General features: G+C 38.5%; 1 protein-coding gene across 8 annotated transcripts in view; it reads left to right on the plus strand.

Annotated features, from left to right (window-relative positions):
- Positions 1-21,848, plus strand: part of MAST2 (microtubule associated serine/threonine kinase 2) — a 188,364-nt gene that overhangs the window by 122,180 nt on the left and 44,336 nt on the right. For 7 of the 8 annotated variants that reach the window (XM_058842382.1, XM_058842383.1, XM_058842384.1 and 4 more), the window contains 4 exons: positions 6,317-6,392; positions 8,854-8,874; positions 11,404-11,482; positions 16,739-16,893. In XM_058842382.1, the coding sequence (XP_058698365.1) occupies positions 6,317-6,392; positions 8,854-8,874; positions 11,404-11,482; positions 16,739-16,893 (331 nt within the window). The remainder of the gene's footprint in view (positions 1-6,316; positions 6,393-8,853; positions 8,875-11,403; positions 11,483-16,738; positions 16,894-21,848) is intronic. The other variant, XM_058842385.1, reaches the window with a different exon arrangement.

Consider the following 21,848-nt stretch of genomic DNA (forward strand, 5'->3'; position numbering starts at 1 on the left):
TGTTTTGGGTCTCTGAGCATGGTTAATCTGTGCCAGTGATTTAACTGCAGTTCTCATGAGGAGGAACATCCTGCCTGTTTCCGTGTGCCTCCAGCAGCCCAGCAGCTGTGCAGTGTGCCATCTTATGGTCTCTGTCTGCTACTCATAGCGACATGAGGCGTTGGGAAGTTTTATTTCTTTTTTACACTGCTGCCAATTCTACCATGGCAGCAACTGGGAAATGCTCATTTCAGAGCACACGGGCAGGGCTTGTTAGTCATTGAAGTGAAGTGTGTGGAGATGTTCTTCCAACAGAAAAAGAAGGAATAATTCTTCAGAAAGGGTCACACATGCAGATTCAACAGCTTGCCTGAACAGCATGTTTCCTTGTTTTTGTTGCTGAGGGAGGTAGGTGATATGTGACGACTTTGTTTTCACTGTTTCAAAATGCCAGAGAGGATGACTGGGCTCCAGGTATGTCCCTGATGGGCACCAGTCAGTAGCAGGAAACAGCTGGAACGTTTGTGGCACATCATCCGCAGTGGAGCCTCTCTGGAAACACGGCGCTGCTGCGTGTAAGACAAGGAATGTTGTTTTCATTATAATCAGACTGTCTTCCTCCTACATGGCAGCATGTTCTGTAAATGCTTCCTGGAGACTGAAACTGATGCAATGCTGAGAAAGAACAGCAAACTGATAGTAGCTCAGTTAGAAGGAGCCATCTGCTTTTGTTTGCAGAGCTTTGCATCCCGAGAGGTGATATCCAGCCTGTAAAGGAGAAAGAAGGCTGAAGTTACTGTTCAGGGATGCCCATAAAAGCCTCATTCATTCTTAAGTTTTTGTAAAAATCTGCCACATTTTCTTGGGATGCTATAAAATATGGGAAGCTAGGAAGATGCTTCAAGTACATGATCCATGTTAAATTGTTAACAAAATCATACAGGTGGTATATTAAAACCGTGTTCTGCTTCAGAATCTGAAATAAAATGCAGGGCCAAAAATGTGTATAGGACTATCTCCTTCCGCTTCAAACTCCCTTGTTGCTGTTGTGTTTGGTTATGGTAGAAGTAATTCTGTAGAATTTTGTTTAAACAAGGCATTTTCCTTGGTAGAGATTCTCTGTTAAGTTACATTGTGCTTTTTGCTTTGAATTCATATATGTGTTGGTTTCACTAAATTCTAAATTAGTGCTACAAGCCTTTAACTGAGAAAAAGAAATGCTTGGGAGATTGCAACAAGATACTGACGTGATCATTGGTCAGAAAACAAATGCAGAAATGTTCATAATAGAAACATGCATATTTTATTTTATTTTGATTTGCTTTTCTCCTCTGTCTATTAAAAATATTAAGTTTCTTCTGGTGGTTTTGATGCTGTTTCAGGCTTTACAAGCTTATAATTTATTAGAAGTATGTGTCTTATGAAAGGAAGAGTAACTACTCAGTGGTGTGCCACCTTACTTTAGCAGTAATTTTCGAATATTTCCTTTTATCCCTGATGTTGCATATGGGATTTAAAATCATTAATTAAAAGGACATCCTTTGTTACCTGCAGGAGTAGCCAGTAGTGCACAGGAAGATAAATTAATTGTAATTTGGGTTCTATACCAGTACTATATTTAGGAGTCTTCCCTGGGAAAAAAATAATTTATTCAAGAGACAAAAGTAGATGAAATTTAGAGTAGAGTCACAAATATTTTCTTAAGAAATATCATATATGAGGAGTGAATTTGAAAACAGGCTGTGATATTTGTTTAGTATTTGAACAGAATCTGTCAGTCTGTTTGTTCAGACACACACAGATGATGAGTTACTAAGAAATGCTGGTGCCTGTCTTCGGCCTCTTTTGTCTTGAACTTTTGTGTTAATGCCCATTCTGAACCTCTCCTGCAAATCAAAGGAACAGCAAGCATGCAGAGAGACCAGGGAGGATTTCTAAAATGTTTCTGTTCAGACACCACACTAAAAATAAATTCCTGCATGGCAATAATGTCAGGAGTTACTCTTCTGCAGGTGATGTAAAAGTCAGTGGGTGAGATCCAGGAGACTTTCCTTCTGTCAGGCAAACCTCCTGAGCACTGATCCAGGCAGAGGGACTTACTGTCTCAAGCAGCATCCCAACAAGGTGCCAGGCAACTTCATATCCTAGAAAATTTAGAAGTATTACTTGAAGAGCTCTCAACATTTAAGAAAGAAGTACATCTAAACATTTTGAACCCTGCTGTGAAATCAGTTCTGAATCAAGAGCACTTAAGTGTGCTAGTTCATTTTCAAACTGTATGAAATAACATTTTCCAGAATGAGCTGGTACTTTGGCATAAAGAGCTACAGCTCAAGGGGAAGTCACACTGCTGGTTTAGTCTCCCAGGCTTGTAGTGGCCAGTTTTAAGAATGCAAGTTTGAAAATATTGCCTTTATTCTAAATTCTTTGTTGTTTGAAATGAGAGGGAGAAGTTAAAAGGTACACATATGTATGCCTTATTTTTTTTTTCTACTTCTTTGAATTCATTTTTTAAAATCTGAAAATTAGAAAGAGGTTGCACCATAACTAAGTTGCCATCAGATTATATTTTAAATCAAAAAGCTTAAAATCAAAGAAGTAACATTATAATTTAGTAGTAAAGAGATAGGTACTTACAGCTGGAAAATTGAAGCTCAGGCTATTTAAAAAATTACTTCTTACAGCTGTGAGGTAGCCAGGTTGGTCTCTGGCTTCCAGTGGAGGCACTTGTCACTGCTGGGACCTTTGCCCCGCTCCCATCTGTAATTGCACACAGAGGGAGCTGCTCACAGGCAGCACTGCTGCTCAATGAAATAATTCTGCTATTATGCTGCAAGTTCAGTTCCACCTTCTGGCAGAAAAATGGCTATTGCTGAGGTGCCTATTCATTCCTTGTTTTGAGAGTGTGCAGAGAATTTAACATCCCACACTAGATCCTGCCACAGTTGTCAAAGCTGAGGTTCATCAGCACATCATGCCTGTGATCCTTGGGTGGTGTGAGAGCACCATGGCATTCATTGTTTATGAGACTGGTGGTACACAGGGTGCTTTAAATATTGTGATAATTTTGAAATTTGTGTGTGCTGGAAGGCATCTAATTCTGTAGCATGCATATGACCTTTAGCTGCTCGCTTTAATATTCAGCAAATCATTTGAATATCTTGCATAGAAGAGCACAAAAACTTTGTCTTTTGTGTTTATTTATTAATTTTTATGGCTCTCAGAAGCAGGTTTTACAGCATGGCTCTGTTGTGAGTTTTTGGACTCATAACCTATCTGATGAGTGTCATTCATGTTTGTAGGGGATAGCTGAGACAGTCATTGCCTGTGAGGTCTGGTTTCATATTTTGAAGGTAGTGGATTTACAAATCCTTTGGCTGCATCCTTCTTCCTGTGTCCGGAAGATGTAAAGGTTTCTGCCTGAATTCCTGGCGTTGGTGTAGCTGTGTTGATTTACCTAATGGGCAATCATTCTGTGTAACAGCCTCCCTTGAGACAGAGGCATTTCAGGTTCAGTAGTAGCCAACTATAACCCTGGAGCAACAGGGGAATCTACCTTTGCTGCAGAATAAATAGGGTTTCGATCAGCCTTGGTGAACGAGACCATTGCAGTCAGGCTTCTCTTATTAAAATACCTTCATCTAGAGCAGATTCAGCAGTGCTGGGAAATTTTAGGGAAAGCAGAAATTCCCCGTCTCCCTGTTGTTGTTTTAAAAGCTTCACCCAGACTCGAATTGAGTAGAAAAACTAATTGCTTTTCATTTTAAGACTAGAAGCAAATCACAGGGGATCTAATTAAAATTCCAGTGTCTGAAAGGAAATATGCCATATACATCTGAAAAAGTAGTTGCTCAAAAATTAGTAGTATCTCTGTACCACACAGTGCAGGCTCAGAAGGATTTGAACACCCACATACTTAATTTCTAGATTTAAAAACTGTCATTACCCAATTTGCTCAGTTATTTTGAAATTCCATTTTGATCATACCCCAGAAAGTTCAAAGATTGATGAAGATATAAAAAGGCAATGACAGTTCATTGCTTGTTTATAACAACATTGGGCAATGAGGTTTTTGTTCAAAACTATCATCTTGACACAGTAGTGTTCATTGTCAGTAAAGCTGGAAAAATGAGAACGCAAAGACCAAGGTTTCCACCAAAGCTGGCAGCCTTCCTTGCTTTGTTTGATCTTCTGCATAACCGTGGAAAGGTCTCACTCCTGCTTCATCCTAAAACACTCCTTCAGCTTTCTGCTAGCAGGTGATTGGTGACCCTCACCCTAAGGTCTGTGCTGCTACCAGGACATGTGTGTTCATGCATGACTCAGTTCTTCACTTTGGTGACTTCTTCAATCTCCTTGGAAGCTTGCAGTTCCTCCTAGACTGGGTCTGTCAGACCTCTCCATCTTCTTGTGGTTCAAAAGCAGCAAAATGGTTCTGGTTTTCCACTGTGACCGTAAGAATTAAAATGAGTACAAGCTTAATAAATGAAACACCAAAAGTTATTTAGCTGTAGGTTTCTGATCACTCTCTCCCCTCTGCACTTGGGATATACTGGTAATGGGTTAAACAGTATCCAGTTTTGGATGAAGACTTGAATGGTGTTGTGTTAAACTGTGAACTCGTTGTTAGTCTTAACTAACAATACAAAAGAAAACCAAGGCAAAGGCAAACAAACCTGTTGCTCAAACTCTTTGTTTGTAATTTATTTTGCTCTTGATGAGGCAGATTGTGGAGTGGTCTGGAATTCACTTACCTCTCCAGTTCTCTCATCAGCCCTGACACATGTTACATCAGCCTGGGGCTGGTTTAATCGCAACCAGCTGCTCTTTTTCCCCTTGTAGATGTGCAGACCAGATGGAGTTTGCTGGCCTGTGGTGCACTCTGGCCATCCTCATACCCCAGGAGGTGTCAGCCTGTTCCCCCTTTCCTCCACTTCCCTCCCTGCCCCGACACACCTGCCAGGTGTGCACACCTTGCTCACAGGAGCTGTGCAGAGATGCTGCTGCAGACTTGTGTGACCCATGTGTAAGGCTGAAGTGTGAGGGAATGTTGCCTTCAACTGAGCACCCTGCTTATATTCTGCTCCTGCTCAGTGGAACAGCAAAGGTGTGTGGATAACTTGGGTTGAAATTAATGTGACTTAATTATAAGCTTAATTATAAGCTTCACTAGGTTGCTGGATGGGTCTGTATCCTCAAAATCACTGCTGCCCTGAGGGGCAAGCTGGGCAGCTTGAGCATCTAAAATAGACAAGTCCTTTGCAGATGACTCATACTTGAGGTTTGACTTTTCAACATGACTTTTACAATAAAACCATTTTATATGGGATCTAATTTTAAAACCATTTCTGATGTACCTTGCAGTGTATTGCTTTTCTAGAATCTATTTTATTTTCCTGGTCTTACTTTAGTGGTATATTGTTGTCTTTGCACAAAGAAATTGCTGTTGACACATGTTTACTATGGATACTTTGTCTTCTATGCCTGTATTAATCATCAGACTGAGCAAACCATTTCATGCCCAGTAGAAAGCATGCTCACTGAGGTGAAGCTTCTAAATACATCCATAGCTTTCAAATAGTATTTGAATAGTATTTCAGATTTCTGTAGTTAGTTTGTAAGTGATCTTGGCTTTCAGAAGGGCTTTCTGCTTGCTTTTTACTTTGAAATAAAATACATTGCAATAAACCACTCACACCATATGCTTACACACCATATGACAGAGCCCTGAGAAAAAAACACTTCTGCCAAAATTTTTTTTTTCTTCTTTTCTGTATGGTTTTGCTGGTACTTTCATGGCAAAGTACTATTTCAGAAAAGTGTTAGTTAGTGCAACTGCTGATAGGTTTTAGCCCAATTATCTTACATATACATAGTCCTTTCATTATCATGTGCAGTTTTCATGGTATATCCTTTTTTTTCTAAATTTATTTTACATTCAACCTTATGTACATTGAGAGGAAATGTTTTCTTACTGTTTATTATTCCTGAAACTGTCATCAGTGTCACTTCTAACTCAGGATTTTCATTGACAGGTGTTAGGAAAAGCTTGTAGATAGAAATTACTTCAAAATACTAAGACTCTATTGTCTATGTGGTACATTACTTACCTGAAAGTGGGAAATGAAACATACCCTTTAAATTGTTTTAAAGGGAGAAAAAATCTGTGTCAGAACATTTCTTTAGCAAATTAATGCTCAAAACTCAAAGCTCCATATTTCCAATTATTTGTGACCACAGTGTGCAGTTTGAAGTCTTTCAGAACACTGAAAACTTACTCCATTTGCTGCAATTGTGAACAAGATGGTTTTGAACAAATTTTTGCTTTCTTAAACAGGTAGCAGCCCCTTGGACAGTCCCAGGAATTTCTCTCCAAATGCACCTGCTCATTTTTCCTTTGTTCCTGCCCGAAGGTAAGGCGGGATCTATTCTCTTTGGACTGGGAAGCAAATAGTCTATACACTTTATTTACAGATGGCCTAGGGGTTAGAACATTTTTGATTGTGTTTTACTTTCTTTGATGTCTCCAATTTTATTTCATTTTACTCCTTGTGGATTACATCTTGGCAGCACCAGAATGTATTAGGTGCTTTTCAGACCTAGAAGAAGATAAAGTAAATTAAGTAGTTAATGCTGCCTAGGGAAGAGGCAGTGTTCTCCCAGAAGAATGACATGTAGGGCATGTGATATGATACATAATTTAGTCAACGTGACATTAAAGCCAGTCATGATTAGGGTAATTTTAGCTTAGTTGTAGTCCTAGATGTTTCTCTCAGTATTGAAAATGTACTGATCTTCTCTGCTGTGTTTTCACAAAGATATAAACATAGCTTAAATTAGGTGTGCACAACTCTGTGTCTTCATTCCCTGCCTTCTCACTGAGAAGAGTAATGACTCTTGAGTTTTCTCTGCTGTCTTGGGCATGGGTGTCAAGACAACATTACTGCTCAATGAGGAAAATAGCTAATAATTGAAATTCCAAGTCTACAAGAACCTCTGCAAGAGCAGCACTGAGAGACCCAAATGTGAAGCTGTCATCTGGCCTGAAGCAAGTGCTGGACAGGTGCTGGTCATGCGGTGTATCAAACTGCTGGAAAGAAATCTGATACCACAGTGGTGGATTTAGTGTAAGGAACAGGAGTGAAAGAATAGAGACAGCTGGGAAAAGCAGAAAAATGGTGATTTGAATGTTGAATCCCAGCAGGTAGGCAGAAATGGATAATGATACAGAAAGTTAAATTTTGTGAGAAAGAGCAGGGAAATCAGAGAGCTCCCAAGCAGGGTTTGTGCATAGGAGGTGGGTTATTAGATTCAAGTGTGAGGAAGGTATTTTTGATTTGTTAAACTCTGCCTTAACTGAAAATACCCCAATCTGTGTTAAAATGATCTGAGAATGGGAAATGTGTGATCATCCTGAGAGGAAGTAAGTTTTCTGAGAAAGACAGATTTAGCTTGAGGACTAGTTAGAAAAAAATGGTAAGTCTTAAAACTTCAAAGAAGAATAAAGGGTTAGGATTTGATGGAATAAGGTACCCTCTTTATCTGAATGGCAGAAAAATCCTGGAGCATTTCTCCATTGAGGTGATTTTCTAGAAGACCTGGTGTCCTTAATTCTGTTTGAAGCAAACTTTGGTCTTCTGGTCTTTTGTAAGAAAATGCTTTTTAATAGCATATGAAATATAAAAGACTGGATATGTATTTTTCTGTTGCCTCAGAGGGAAAATTAGTGCTTTACCTGCTGCTTAAACAGTTTAAACAGACTCATCCACATTTGTGTTTAAAGCCTGATCTGGAAGTATTCAGTAAGCAGTGTTGAAATCAACTCAAGTTTTACCAGTTATCACAGTATCTGAAGTATCTCACTGGAGTTCTGGATCCTGGAAAACTAGAAAAGTTGCAGCAGAAACAGCAGTTATTGTCAAAACCTAATAATTTTTCAACGTCATGTTTCAATTCGATCCTTCAATATGGTTTTCTAAAAGTTCTGACAGCAAATAAATGTTTTAATAATAAAACTCTGAAGAGTTCCCTTTCATACTTTTCCAATTTTTAAATCTGATTTTTAAAGAAATAGTTGAGTAAAGGTTAAGCCTGTCCTGTTGAGTACAGTGGTTCATTTTATAGTATACATGTTCCTCTCTATACTTTTTCTGCCAGGGAAAAGAACACTTAAGCACTGCTTGTTTTAGAAACCTGTTTCTATTTTCTGCTTGCATTACAGCCTGAATAGCTTTGCCAGCAGTAACAACAGATACATACTAGATTACCCCATACTGGTATCAGAATAACTTCTATATGATGGAATTAAGGAATTACAAGTGTGGTGCCAGGGAAGTGGATATTTCACAGTACCCTTTTCACTGACATTGCATGGGGATTAAGAGATGGTCCTTGCCTGATTTTCCAGGACACTACCATTGCCATCACAGGAATTAATTGTTGCTGATTTTCTGCCTTTTATTAGTGGTGTAATTTCTTCATTTATTGTCCTGTTTGGGCATAATTTGTGATTTCCATTCTTTCAGTATAGTCCTGTGATGAGTTCTTTCTTAAGATGGAATAGACTTGTTTGGAAAGCTCGTGTTATTGTAAAGCCACTACAATTTACTGCAAGACTGTCCTTAGTCTGATTTGTGATTTACCATAAATCCCTTGCTAGATACCCTTTCAATGATTGTATCATAGCCACAACACGGGCAGGAATCCTCCTGTTGGAATAAGGAAAAGTATGGTTAATTCTGCTCACACTCACTAAAACTGATCCTGGAGGAATATCAGTAACAGAAAGTGAAGAGGTTTTTTTTTTTTCCAGAAATCACTTGCATCATTCACTTCTCCCTCTCTCATAATTATTGTACAATTTTTTCCACACAGCCATGGACACAGAGCAGACAGGTAATGTGTATCCCATTGCTGCTGTTTGTGTGTGTGTGTGAACTGTGCTTCTGTGCGCTGAGCACGTGTCCCTAACAAGTCCATGCTGTAACAACCCCATTTAGGCATTCAGCTTCTAGTCTTTGTAGAAACAGGAAATCTTTACATTTTGGCTTAAAATGATAAACAGGTAGCGCTCTGGAGAAGATGTGTTGTTTTTCTAAGTTCTGCTTAGAAATTGATCTGCTTCTTCATGAAATAGCATTTAGCTGCCGTAAAAACACCTCCATAATTAACTAATTAAAATCTCATTTTAGAGGCAAAATTTGTTGTTTGCATGTCTTTGTTGGGTTAGCAAAGCATCTGTAATAAATAACAGAACCTAAAGATTTCATTCTACTTATCCTGACGTAATATTGCATGTTGACTCTCTAAAAATATGTTTGTTAACAAAACACTGAAGTACTTTGAAATGCTTTGCATAAATGCAGGATGAATTTGCCTTAAAATTCTTTTTCCCTTCCTTGATTTGGAAGATTTTCACTCTTGTCCCATTTTTTTCTGCTAAAGTAGAGCTAATATGTTAGTCCTGACTCCTTAGCACATTGCTTGCCTGGATTGCATCAGCAGAAAACAGCCTAAGCATGAAGGGGTGTGCTGGAATTTTCTAATAGAGAAAGATAGTTTATTTTAACTTGGTCAAAATGAAAATTCAAAAGTTATTTCAAGACAACATTAAGGTAATTCAGTAAAAAACAAAGCCAAACAATAAAAACAAATCAAGCTTTTGTTTTGCAAGAAATGAATAACTTCTGCAGCAAGAAAGAGAATGTTTTGCTCTGGGACTGAAGATGCAAAGCGAGGTTGAATCATTGACCTAAATATTTCCCCAGTGCCCCTGTATATTACAAGAAACTCAGTGAAGATTATTGAAGTTTGGTGTTCAATCCCTTACCACAGCATGCAACAACTTCGTAATGTGGATAGTTGTTGTTTTTCAGGGTTAAGAAAGGAATTCCATTTCACTTGAAATTATTTTGAGATTGTTCTTTTACATTTAATTGTTTTGCCAGAGAAAATATCACCTGTGGCTAAATGGGGTTTAGCTGTAACATAGACATGCAATAAAAATCTGCATTACAGCTTAATATTTTTTTTAATGCATGAAGCATGAGTCTTTTTAAAACTCTGTTGACATAATATTCTTGCAGTGATGTGGAACAGTGAGTTTATTTCCCTCATTCTAAGATAGATGGCAAAGAGTGGTGTGTGTCGGTGCCTGAAAATAAAAGGAACTAGAGCTGGAAAAACTGTAAACAGGAGTTTTTGTCTTGGTGGGCACTGAACCTGCTTCTGGAGATGAGGCTTCTTGGGTGTGGATAGTGGGATGAGAAATACTACTGTGAAGATAACAGTTGAGGTTTTTATAATCACTATTCCAGACCTGTACCAAATATCCTATTTTATAATGCAGTTGCATAAATGCACTGTATCTGTGTGTACCAAACCCCACCCATACCTATCATAAAGTGAGTTAGAACTGTTATAATTCAGCTTCATGTTATAACCAGTAACTGATAATCTGCTGCAAGAAAAAACCCAAGCAAAGGGAAACTGATGTGAGGAAGAGACTTTTAACATCCATCCCATTGTGCAACAGGACATGGTTGTCCATTTTAAGAGTGCAAAATGTGGGAAAATAGATGAGACAGAAAAAGTGCTGTGAAACTGAGCTCAATGTAGTGCAGTTTCCATCTTCACTGAGATTTGAGGGAAGAAGAGGGTTTCAGGGAGGGCAGCAGTGATTTTCCTCAAAGATTTTGTGCCGTTCCTCAATAATTCCGTTTCGACACTGGCAAAACAAGACCTTTCTTGCAGTATCTCCACAATGTTTTGGATGTTTTCCCTGAGGGACATGTTTATTTGGCTACAGTAGGGAAATAACTACTCATGTTATACTGACTGGAGGAGAAAAGATCCTAGGTGAGATTTCTGTGATCTATGTATGTATGGCAGTGGGCCCCTTGGCTCTGTTCCTGTCTGCTGTTGTGGGTTTGATTTTCCAGCCATGCCAGGCAATGTGCTGGCCGAATGCCCTCTGAGTAGGTAAACAAATTAATCTGCTTTCAGTTGGTTCTTGATCTAATGTGATTTTTTTGTCCTCAGTCCGAATCTTCATTTGGAAGACAATGAGCTGCATAAGTATGTTAAACATGAGTCTCTTTTTCAAAGAAGTTTGCAAGGAGCTCCTTTTATTTGTTTGTTTTAGAAACTCCAAGTTTTCTACAAGTACAAAGCACCTACTTAATGCAGGATTCTGGTGGCCCTTTGCTTTAGTTTTTCCAAGGTCATCTAGTTTTGCTTTTAAAACTTACTCTCATTGCTTTTCCACAAGTGTGATTGTAAATAGGATACTTGATTTATCTGAATAACTCAAGACACTAATAAAAGCTTGAGGTTAGGAGATATGGAGAAGAAAATTGCTTATTTCTCTCAAGAATTAGCCACACTGTGTTCCTGACTGTAACTTCCCTTGCATCTTTTCCCCAGAACGGATGGACGCCGCTGGTCCTTGGCCTCCCTTCCTTCATCTGGATATGGAACAAACACTCCCAGTTCAACAGTTTCAGTAAGTGACACAGACTTTTCCAAGCAATTCAGTTTGTACAAATACACCCTAACAAATCCGCTTCTGAGTCTCTACTAAAATACTGGATCTTTCTTCATTGTTTTGCTAACATTATTTAATACACTAATTATTTTAAAAATTATTTTAATTATTGGTTCTGCTGCTTTTTTTCTCCATTTACCAGCTCCTACCATCTTGCACTTTGCCTTTAGCATTGGTGAAATCCCAGTGCAGCACTTGGCTCAAGTGATCATTTGAGAAGCACAAAGTCTCCAAAGTGGCAGGACTCAGAGATAGTGCACAAATACCTCCCAGCTCTCAGCGTTTTGTAACTGGGAAATTAAATTCTTGTCTGCTTTCAAGTACTTAGTCTGAAAACCTCTGCTGCCAGGCTAGCAGAAAGAAAAACTGATAAGCCACATCTGTTATTCAACTCAAACAATTTGGGCCTCCTGATTAAGCTTTTCAGTTCTTACACCCATCATTAGAAAGGCTGGCTGCAGTTTGCTTGAGCTCTGTCAGTGATACCACTGTGCTGGCAACACCACGTTAACCCTTGTAACTCTGACATGCTTCCTAAAATGAATCTTACTCTTCAGTTTAAGTCAGCTAGGCTTTGTGTTTATCCACATGAGAACCTTGCAAAGACAAACATAGAAGCATTAGAACTATGAAATACAGACTTAATGTAATGTGCTTTTGTATGTGTCTTATGCTGTCTTCAACTGTGTGGAAACAAATCACTGCCTCTTTCCATAATACTGATCATTTGGTTTTGTATTCATTATTTAGAGTATGTTCCTAATAATTGTAACACTTTCCTTAATTAGGACTTAGTACTACGCGTTATGCAAATCTTACGCTGTATCAATGTTTTCCTTGTGAGCTGTTCTAAGTTCATCCATAAACTTTCTAGTACCTCTCAAACACAAATGTATGAGTTTTTTTGGAGATGGATATTAAATTAATTCTATATAGAAAAAGAAAAAATTAGGGTCAAAAATTTCCTTTCAGTATAAATTTATATGATTAAAATTTAATTCTGCAATGTTAATCTTACCTCTGTAACTTCATTTGTTCAGACACATTCTTGCAAACTCTAGTTCACACAATTTCTACTATTTGTTGCCTTTTGAACTTCAAGCCAGTTTTTTCTTGCTGAGTTTGGGGTGCTTTTTGTCTCTTTAGAAGGCAGGTGACTTCATTTCAGTGTACATACAGATATGTGAGGAGGAGCACAGGAAAATGTAAATGAAAAAGATGTCCCTGATTTCACTGCCACAAACACTTAAACTTTTCTGAGTTCACTGCCACACTGCCCCATTCAAGCACTCAAGAGCAGCTTTTAAAAAGGGGCTCTGCTTTGGTCTTTATAGTCCTAGGTTATATATTTATGGGCATAATCCATGTCTAAGTCCTCTTCTCGGAGCAAGCTATGGGGGCATGGAGCAAGTAGTTACTTTCCATATGGATGACATCCAAATAGCTTGGTCATTGGTAGTCACTGTGACAGCTTCCAATTTGCCTGTGAAGGTGACACCTTTGGAGGCTCAGCTGTAGTTTTTCAAGAGTTTGTAGTTTGACCAGACTTTAGGTGGATGCCCATGGAGAGAGAAAACGTAACAACATCAAAAATCTGTTGGAAGTATCAGTTCTTGCTTTGAGATCAGGACATCAAGGCTACTTTTAGAAAGTTCTCGGCTTTCTGGCATGGTAAATAAAGCATATTTGTCTCTTGTCGTCTTCCCAGAAACAGATAATTTTGATTGATGTTTTCCCATGAAAAAAACAAACAATCCAACAAATCTGAGACAGACATGTCACATAAAAAGCATCAATTCAAATGGTAATTTTTCAAAGTGTAAGTAACAGGGAAGTGTAATGTAATGAGAAGCATAAAGTGATAGTTGTAGTTAGACCTGCATTCAACTTCATGCAGGAAATAGGTTGAAACATGTAATTCCAAGACTTTTATTTTTTTTCCCTAAGTGACTAAGTGACTCATCTCTAGTCCTTTTGCTGGTTCAGTAGTAGAAAGACATTGAAATGGGCTGTTTAGTAAGTAGTGATGCAATTGTTGGAGCTATTAAACCTGGTATTACACTTCTAAGCCAATCCTATTATCTCAGTATTTCACAGATTAGAATTAATTTGAATTGATCTGAATAACACCTCTAAAGTTGATAAGCAGTGTTATTCCTGCTTAGACTTTGAAGTAAGAGGTAGTGAAGGGGCTTGTCAAAAGGACACAATGAATTAGGGCTGCAGATACGACTTTAACAGAAGTTTGGGCTTCCATTTCATATGATCAATCTCAAGATTATGTTTCTTTCTCAAGAAAGATAAAGGAAGCCAGTAGACCTTTGCTCTGGTGTATGTGCCAGTGGGAAATGAAATATCAAGAAGGGCACAGTCCTTTCTGTGTCCTGCTGGTTGAGTTTTTGTATGAGAGCAAGAGCTCACCCTCGTCTCTGTGATCATAGATCACCTGCTGTACCAATCTACTGAACAATCCAAGGTGTTTACCTAGTCTAAGGTCAGTGAGAGCCATAATCAGTAGATTATGCTTTATTTTTTTTTGCTTCCAAATGAGGGATGACACTTCAATCAAAACCAAACCACATTTACCCTTTCCATACAAATCATGAAGACCAGATGTATTGTGAAACCAGCACTGGAAAAGCTGGAGAAGACCTTTCAAGACAGGTTGACATAAAATAATCAGTTAGATGGGCCAGTATACAATTATTTTTAAACAATTAACCTGCTATTCATTTTCTAGATGCAGAGTTAGTTTATAAGCAGCTGTAATATAGATTGATTTTTTTTTTTTACTGGAGAAGAGTTGGCTAATTCTGCATCTGTAATTAAGACACCAGGGGGATATTTGTATTAGTCTGCTGCAAATATTGAGTACTGTGATGTGATTACCTGAAAATCAATACTTCAGAAGTGTTTCACTTTGCTTTCATGCTTTTTCATTGAAAGGTTGTACACCTTAATACTTCTAAAGAAACCCATGGCAGAGAAAAGTCCATGGTTTTTATCTTCAGGGCCTTCATGAATTATTCTCTGGAATTCTAAACTTTGTGATCTGATTGCTTTTATGGAGAGAAAGTGGAGGGAGGATTTTGCTGGGCTGTCCATGGGTTGACAAGCACTGCTTCCCCAGTGATTTTGCTGGGAAACATAAAATTTTTAATGATTTTTCAATATTATAAGTTTTGATTTTTTGTTTCTAATTCAAGTAGCTATGTGCTAACCTTCCTTAATTTGTTTTGAATCAGACATGTATTTGCAATGCCAGAACTTAGGTATCTGTTAAGTGTCTTTAGCACTTCCTGCTCTGCTGCAGGATCTGTGTTATCCACCATGAATGGGATTTCAGCTGCCACCTAACTTTTTGTTGAGGTTTTTTTTCATAGGCAGGTTCTTCTTCCTGCTCCTTGTATCATTTGAGACATAAACAAAGACATCAACAAAATCTCTGCAAATCAAAACAGGACTTGCATAAATCTGTACTTAAGGGAGACAATGGTCACTGTATTTGGCATAAACAGTTTGAGCAGCAGAACAGTTGTGGGCAAAGGGGCAAATGCCCTCCCTCTGTCATGGCTTCAGTGTGGAACAGACCAGTGTAAACTGATCAGTGTAAACTTATACACCACCTGGGTAAACATCAGTGTGTGCTCACTGGGCTGGAAGTGACTTCCCAGCATGGTCCCTCCACACAGACCCGCCTGAAAGAAAATGTTGGAAGTGGTGGCTTCCAGTTCCAGGCACACTTGGGAAGTTCATGCACATCCCAAGGCTTTCAAGGGGGTTCTTTCCTGTAAATGCCTCTGTGCAGTGCAGTGGGAGTGGATCTGGTGCCAATTAATTTTTTATCTAAAATAGGATCTTTAGGTTTATAGGTTCTTCTATCACCTGATTTTCTGTTGCTTACAATACTTGGAATAACTACATCATTTGAACAGATGCATTCTATGTGACTTGTTTATCTCAGGTTTGTTGGTTGATTGGATTTTTTCCCTCAGAAAATGCCAATCCAAATGATGTAGCTGTATGGCAAGAGACTGATATACTTTCTTTCCTATGCTAGGTGAGTTAAAACTTTGGTCACATGTGTTATATCATGTGTAACTCCATCCTCCCAATACTTCTGGTACTAAGATGTGGTGCTTCCAGTCTAAGTGAGGGTTGTTGTAGCAAAAAGAAAAGTTTTTCTGCTGGAACAGTGTACATAATTAATTTCATCAGATAATAAGGAGCTGTGGAACTTAGGTCAGGGTGATGTTTTTAATAAGGCCCACTGGTGTTGTTCGGTGCTACTCTGATTATTCAGCACTTTTGTTTTTTCATTTTCCCTTTTGTTTTTAAAGTGAATTTTTAATTTGTCCTTACATAATTTATTTCCTTACTTCTCTAAAATGGAAAGGGGCATTGAAGAATCACACACAAAAAAATACATTTTTAGTTGACCTTCAGCTTTTTCCTCTGGAATGTCGTACTTTGATGTTATTAGCATTTCCCACAAATATTTCTTTTAATCTCAGGTTTTATGAAGTTCACAAATTAAAACAGTTTCATGTCTGTTATTATCATAGGACATGTGTCACATAAATGCATCAACTTACAGAATAATAAGGTGTTTAACTCTCTAACAAAAAACTTTATTAATCTTAAAACAAAGATACTTTATTATTGCTTCCCTGGTTAGAGAAGAAGCCTGATGGGTAATGAAAAGGAGAAATAAAATCCTGACCACTTACAATAGCAATTTCCAGTGAGAGCAAATAACCAGCAGAAAACTCTTACGTCTACACAGCTCCATAGCACTCTGCATGCCAGTGAAGCTCCTGAGCTAAGAGAACATGAGGGAAAAGGAAAGAAAGTTGCTCACCACTCCAGGAACCTCCTTGTCCTTTCCTGAGTAATGCTGGTACTCATGTGCCTTCTTTTCTGTCTCCTGATAGTAAATTCTCTGTGTGATCAGATGCAGTGGTTCCACAGTCAGTTGCAGTGGTTCCCTAGCCCTCTCCCAAAGTTTTCCTGATCTCACCAGCTCTGTCATTGAATGTAAGGGTTGGCGTAGCCTAATGAGAACAAAAAAAAAGAGGCACCTGGTCTGATAAATAGCTTTCTTTTCCGCTGGAGTGCACAGTGTCTGGCAGAATTCGTTCCTCTTCCATTCATTAGCTGACCCCTATGCATGCGTTTAGTGCATTTCTTTTCTGTATTTTTTTCTGTACTCAGTCATCATGCTCATCTCAGGAGAAGCTGCACCAGCTGCCCTTTCAGCCCACGGCAGATGAACTTCATTTCCTGACAAAGCATTTCAGTACCGAGAGCATCACTGATGAGGAAGGGCGTCATTCTCCAGCCTTGAGGCCTCGATCTCGCAGTCTCAGGTGAGCTTTGGATCACTTCCTGAATTTTTAAGATGTTGGACACGTTTCTATATGTGCTTTCAGATCTAAGAATAGTCACTTGTAGTTGCTTTGTTATATGTTTTTGAAATTATTTTAATCAACATTGAGGTCACCTCATCTGATCACAGAGGGGTTTTTTTTTGCACATTTGATGCTGAGCTTTTGGATTGCAAAGTGGTTGGTATACTCTGCTTTTGTATTTTCATAATAACGCTATGAAAACATGATCCACAGGTCTCAAACTAAATGCATAGGATGTAGATTTCCTTTAGTGAAGTTTCTTCTCAGAATTTTGCTACAGTATCATAAGGATGTGGTTATAACCACTTTTAATAACTTTTCTGGCAGTGTTTCTGAAGGGTTGTGAAAACCAGAGTAGATAAAGTCAAAACCTTAAATGGAATTGCAACCCAGCACAATTTTGTCATAGTGCTGAAAACGTTTCTGCTGCATTAATAGTTTAATAATTTTACTGTTGCTTCAGAGAACTGGTTGTTCAAAGATAACTATCCAGGATTATTTCCTTGTGTAGTTGATCCTTCCATACATAAAACCAGAAACAACTAGAATTTCATCTTTCACAGAATTACAGAATGGCTGGGGTTGGAAGGAATCTCTGTAGGTCATCCTGTGCAAAGCCCTACTCAAGCAGGCTGCCCAGGATCATGTCCAAATGGCTTTTGAATATCTCCAAGGACAGAGATTCCACAAACTCTCTGGGAAGTCTTTCTTGCAGATCTCTAAGAGTTATATGGAATAAATCCACAAACATTTTGTATCATGGCAAAAGCTTCAAGTTTTGCTATGCTTTTAGTGCTGGACCAAGTGAATGAAAGTTTAGGGAAAGTCTGGACACACCTTGTAGTAGAAAAGGGTTTTTACAAGCAGGGTTGAAGGAGGTGAAGTCTTCATTCATCTGAGGATGTCAGAGGTGGATATCACCTTTAAATTAATGGACAATATTCAAAAACTTTGCCAGCTGGAACTGTTGAATCAGTGTACCCAGCTCAGGACTTGGATGGGAATTTGTAAAAGGAGGAAGTGGAACAGGCCAGGACAATAACAAAACCCACAGTGAATATCATGTCACGGCAGAGCTGACCTTTCACAATTATTTGTAATTATTTTTATGTTCTGAACTTCAGTGCAGGCTGCATGGTAATTGCATATGGACCTGCTAAGTGTAGTTACACAGTAATCTACAGGAGCAGGTGAGTGCTGTGGGTAGTGGCACCCTTAGCCAGGCACCTCCTCAGTGCCAAGTAGTGAAAGACTAATTATAAATCTTGTACTAAGTGCCTTTGAACAATAGTCCTACTTGAGTCCTTGTGCTGCCCCTCTTAACACTGACCCCTGCTGAGTAGAGTAACTGCAGTGGTACTAATTCTCTAGAGGTGAGGCAGCTCCTGTAGACAGCACATGCTAAAGTAATGATTGTCCTTTAACACAGGTGTAATCCTGTCATAGAAGACACTTTTGCTAATGTGAGAATGATATACATGACCACAGGAAGAGCCCAATTTTATTTTCTTCCTTGTTAATGTGGGTTATCAGGTTGCAGAGAATTTTGCCTCTGTGAGCCAATTTGAAGCAGACTGATCATGGAGTAGGTTTATAATTCGTGGTGAGATGAGATTAATTCTGTGTGTCGTATAACTGATTAATCCTCTTCCTCTCTTGAGTACCTTTCCTGGCTCTCTCACTGGATTTTAGTGTGGTAATGTCCAGCCTTATTGGTATTCCAAAGCTTAGAATGAAGTAATTTAATTTTTTCAACTCACTGTGCCTCATTTGTTTTTCATTTTGCTTATTGCCAGTACTGTGGTGCTGCGTGACTCTAAAGCACCCTTGCCACTACCAGGCATTTGTGCTGGCCCTTGCACCTCCAAGGAAAATTGATAGGTCAATCCAACCAACTGGAGCAATATTTGCAGGAGCAGAAACCCTCTTTGACAGAGGGCAGCCTGTACTTGTAAACAAACAAGTATTGAAATACATGAAGACCAGACATTGTCTTCATTGACAAAGCTTGCTTATTTATTTGCCCACACTTTAGAGTTACCTCACTTGGTGAGAAGAAATTTTTACTTACTTAAAAATGAAAGCTGAGAACAGCTTTTGTTTTTCAACATTAAATGAAATTAAGCGGTAATTTCCTAAAAATATATTTTTTCATTCATTGGAACTGTTTGATCAGCTTTAATGAAAAGCAAATGAAAAAACCACATCAGACATTTCCCTTAATGGGCAGACATGGTTTTGTAATTTAAAAGATTGTATCATTGTTAATGTATATTCATTTTTCATCCTATATGACTGCAGCCTTACATTTCTTTTTGAGAGAGGAACTGGAATTTTGAGATGTCACTGTCAAGTGCTGGGACTGTTCTTTGTCTCTGTAACCCAAAACTTTTTTTTTTAGAAGCGGCAGATGATCCTTTTATGCTCCTAGGTAATGAATATTGCCTAGATGTAACTTTTAGAAAAGTATACTTACTTCTTTGGCTAGAATTGTACCATTTTCTTGTACCTAGCTGCAAATGTTCTATTCCTGCAGAGCACTCTTAATATCAAACTGGATGATAAAACTAACAAAGTGTGCAGTCAGGGAGGGTGCGCTGCCAGGTTGGTAGCACCTCTGCTTTGCTTGAGGTGTTCTGCCAGTGTGCCTTGAAGATTCTCATCTTTTATTTCATCATGCCTTATTTGAAATGCCTGGAATTTCTGCCCTGAAGAAATGGCACTGGTTCTTTCCCAGCTGCTTTCCTGTGCAGGGAGAAGGAGGGAACACAAGGCCAGCACTGGAATGCAAAGGTGTGAAGCTTTGTAAAGCTGCTTGCAAAATCCAGGAGCCTGTTCTCTCATCTGTCTCAAAAAGATCCAGTACTCATGTGCTCAGTCAAAGAACTTATTTCCATGTGATCCACCTGTTTTGGTGCTTTTAGTGTGTCTTCAGCAGAAGAAGATATTTCTTTATTACCTGCAGAAGTAGTTCCTAAATATCATCTCTCAACTGTTCTCTATCTCTTTTTTTTATTTTTTTTATTTTTATTTTTAAATAATGCAGTTATTTCAAATCCTTCAAATCCTTCAAGTTATTGACCAACACAGCAATCCACAGGTTACATTTGTTTTGTTTAGATCAATTCTGGGCTTTACCTGAACAAGATCTCTTCTCTCCGGAGTAAAATGCATGAAAAGTTGTGAATACTTGCACTAAACTTGGCATCATTACTCTTTTTAAGTTACAGAGATGCTGCCTTCCATCTTTTCCCAGTCCTCTTTACTTGTCATCTTTAGCAGTTGCTCACATGTGGGAATGTGTGGAGAATGTCAGAGATAAAAGCAGAGTTAACTAATAATGACTTTTTCAGGAGCTACCTTTGTGCAGTCACTCAGCCCACCAATCTGCTCATTTCTCTTGATCTCTTTTTGTATTTCAGGATAATGTTGTCTAGGTAAAAAGGGATGAAGATTGTTGCAGTGAATTTTTATATAGTTGAAGCAGATGAGCTCATCCTTCTTCATCTCTTAGCTGGATAGTGCATTTTAAATGCAATCCCCCAACCTGACTTCTAGCACACTGGATCTGGTCACTAAGAATATACAGACAAAGCTCCTGGAAAATACCAAAAAAGACTCCTGATGACAAATTGCCCAAGAAGGAATAGGTGTTGTGAAAACGAGTGGCTTGCATTGTCCATTTTTATCTTTCATCCTTCAGGTTGTGGGGCTCTCTCATCTCAGTGCACTTCATTGGCAGCTTTAACCACTTGAGTAATCGTGGTGGGTTCATCCCTTCATGCTGCTCTCAGACAGTGCCATCCACCCCAGGCTGTGGAGTGGGGATTCACATCCCCATGGATTTGGGGAAGGATAATAGTTTTATATTCTACAGCACAAGGTAACTGTTCCTTCAAGAAAGCACATTCTAACTGCATTACAGATAATGTTGGTCTCTTTCTTTCCTCTCTCAAGAAAGTGTGTCATGTGAACTTGACTTGAAAAGGTTCTTCAAAGTGATTTGTTTTAAATTTATTAACTTTTGGGTTCACTCACCATTTTCATGGTTTTCTTTTACAAAGAAAACTGGGTCTTGTTTGTCCTTGGCACTGCTCATTACTCCAACTTTCTGCTTTCATTCTAAACAGTCTCAGTCTGTGCTGGCATGCATAAAACCCCTCAAATACTGGAAAGAAGAAGTTGCAGCCCCTGCTGCTGGGGGAGTTTTCTTACTTCTAGTATTATTGTAATTTCAATACCCCATTACATCATTTTCATTGCCTCAAAGATTTAAATATTTATTTCTTTGGAGAAGAGGAAGGCTCACCTTCAGCAGAAGGCTTATCTTAGTGCCCACTTTATCCAACTTCAGCTCTCTAGTTTTCAAATTCCTTATTTTGTGTGTCTGGAAATGACAGAAAATGAAACCCTATAGTTTTAAGTTTCCTATGAGTACTGATTTTGGGCTTGTCCTGTAAATACAACTTAATTAAACCTTTATATACAAGGTGAAAGCAGAAGGAAGCACAGTGCTTTTAGCTTTTTTTTGATTTTTCCTAATAAACACAGCTATCACAGTGAAGGAAATATTACGTATTCATAAACATCTCGGTTTTATTTAGTCACACTTAAACTAGATTTTGTAAGATTTAAGTTCCTGCGTAAATGTTGCTCCTCGAAATAGCTGTCTATAAACTATTTTCACTTTGAAGCATCAGATAAGAACATATGAGTTTTGACAGATTGAAGACAACAGAAATCTTTGTGGGAGATAGATATCCCTGGAAATTCACCACCACATCGTCTTGTAAAGTGGAGGGAGTGTGAAGAAGGGGGAAAAGAGAGAATAGTTCTTAATTTTGCTGTTAAGCTTAAGGGGACAAATATTATTCTTCTAATGTCTGCTCTGCTGAAATGAAAAACTCACTGAC

Source organism: Poecile atricapillus, chromosome 7 (genome assembly GCF_030490865.1).
Source record: "Poecile atricapillus isolate bPoeAtr1 chromosome 7, bPoeAtr1.hap1, whole genome shotgun sequence".
Taxonomy (NCBI): Eukaryota; Metazoa; Chordata; class Aves; order Passeriformes; family Paridae; genus Poecile; species Poecile atricapillus.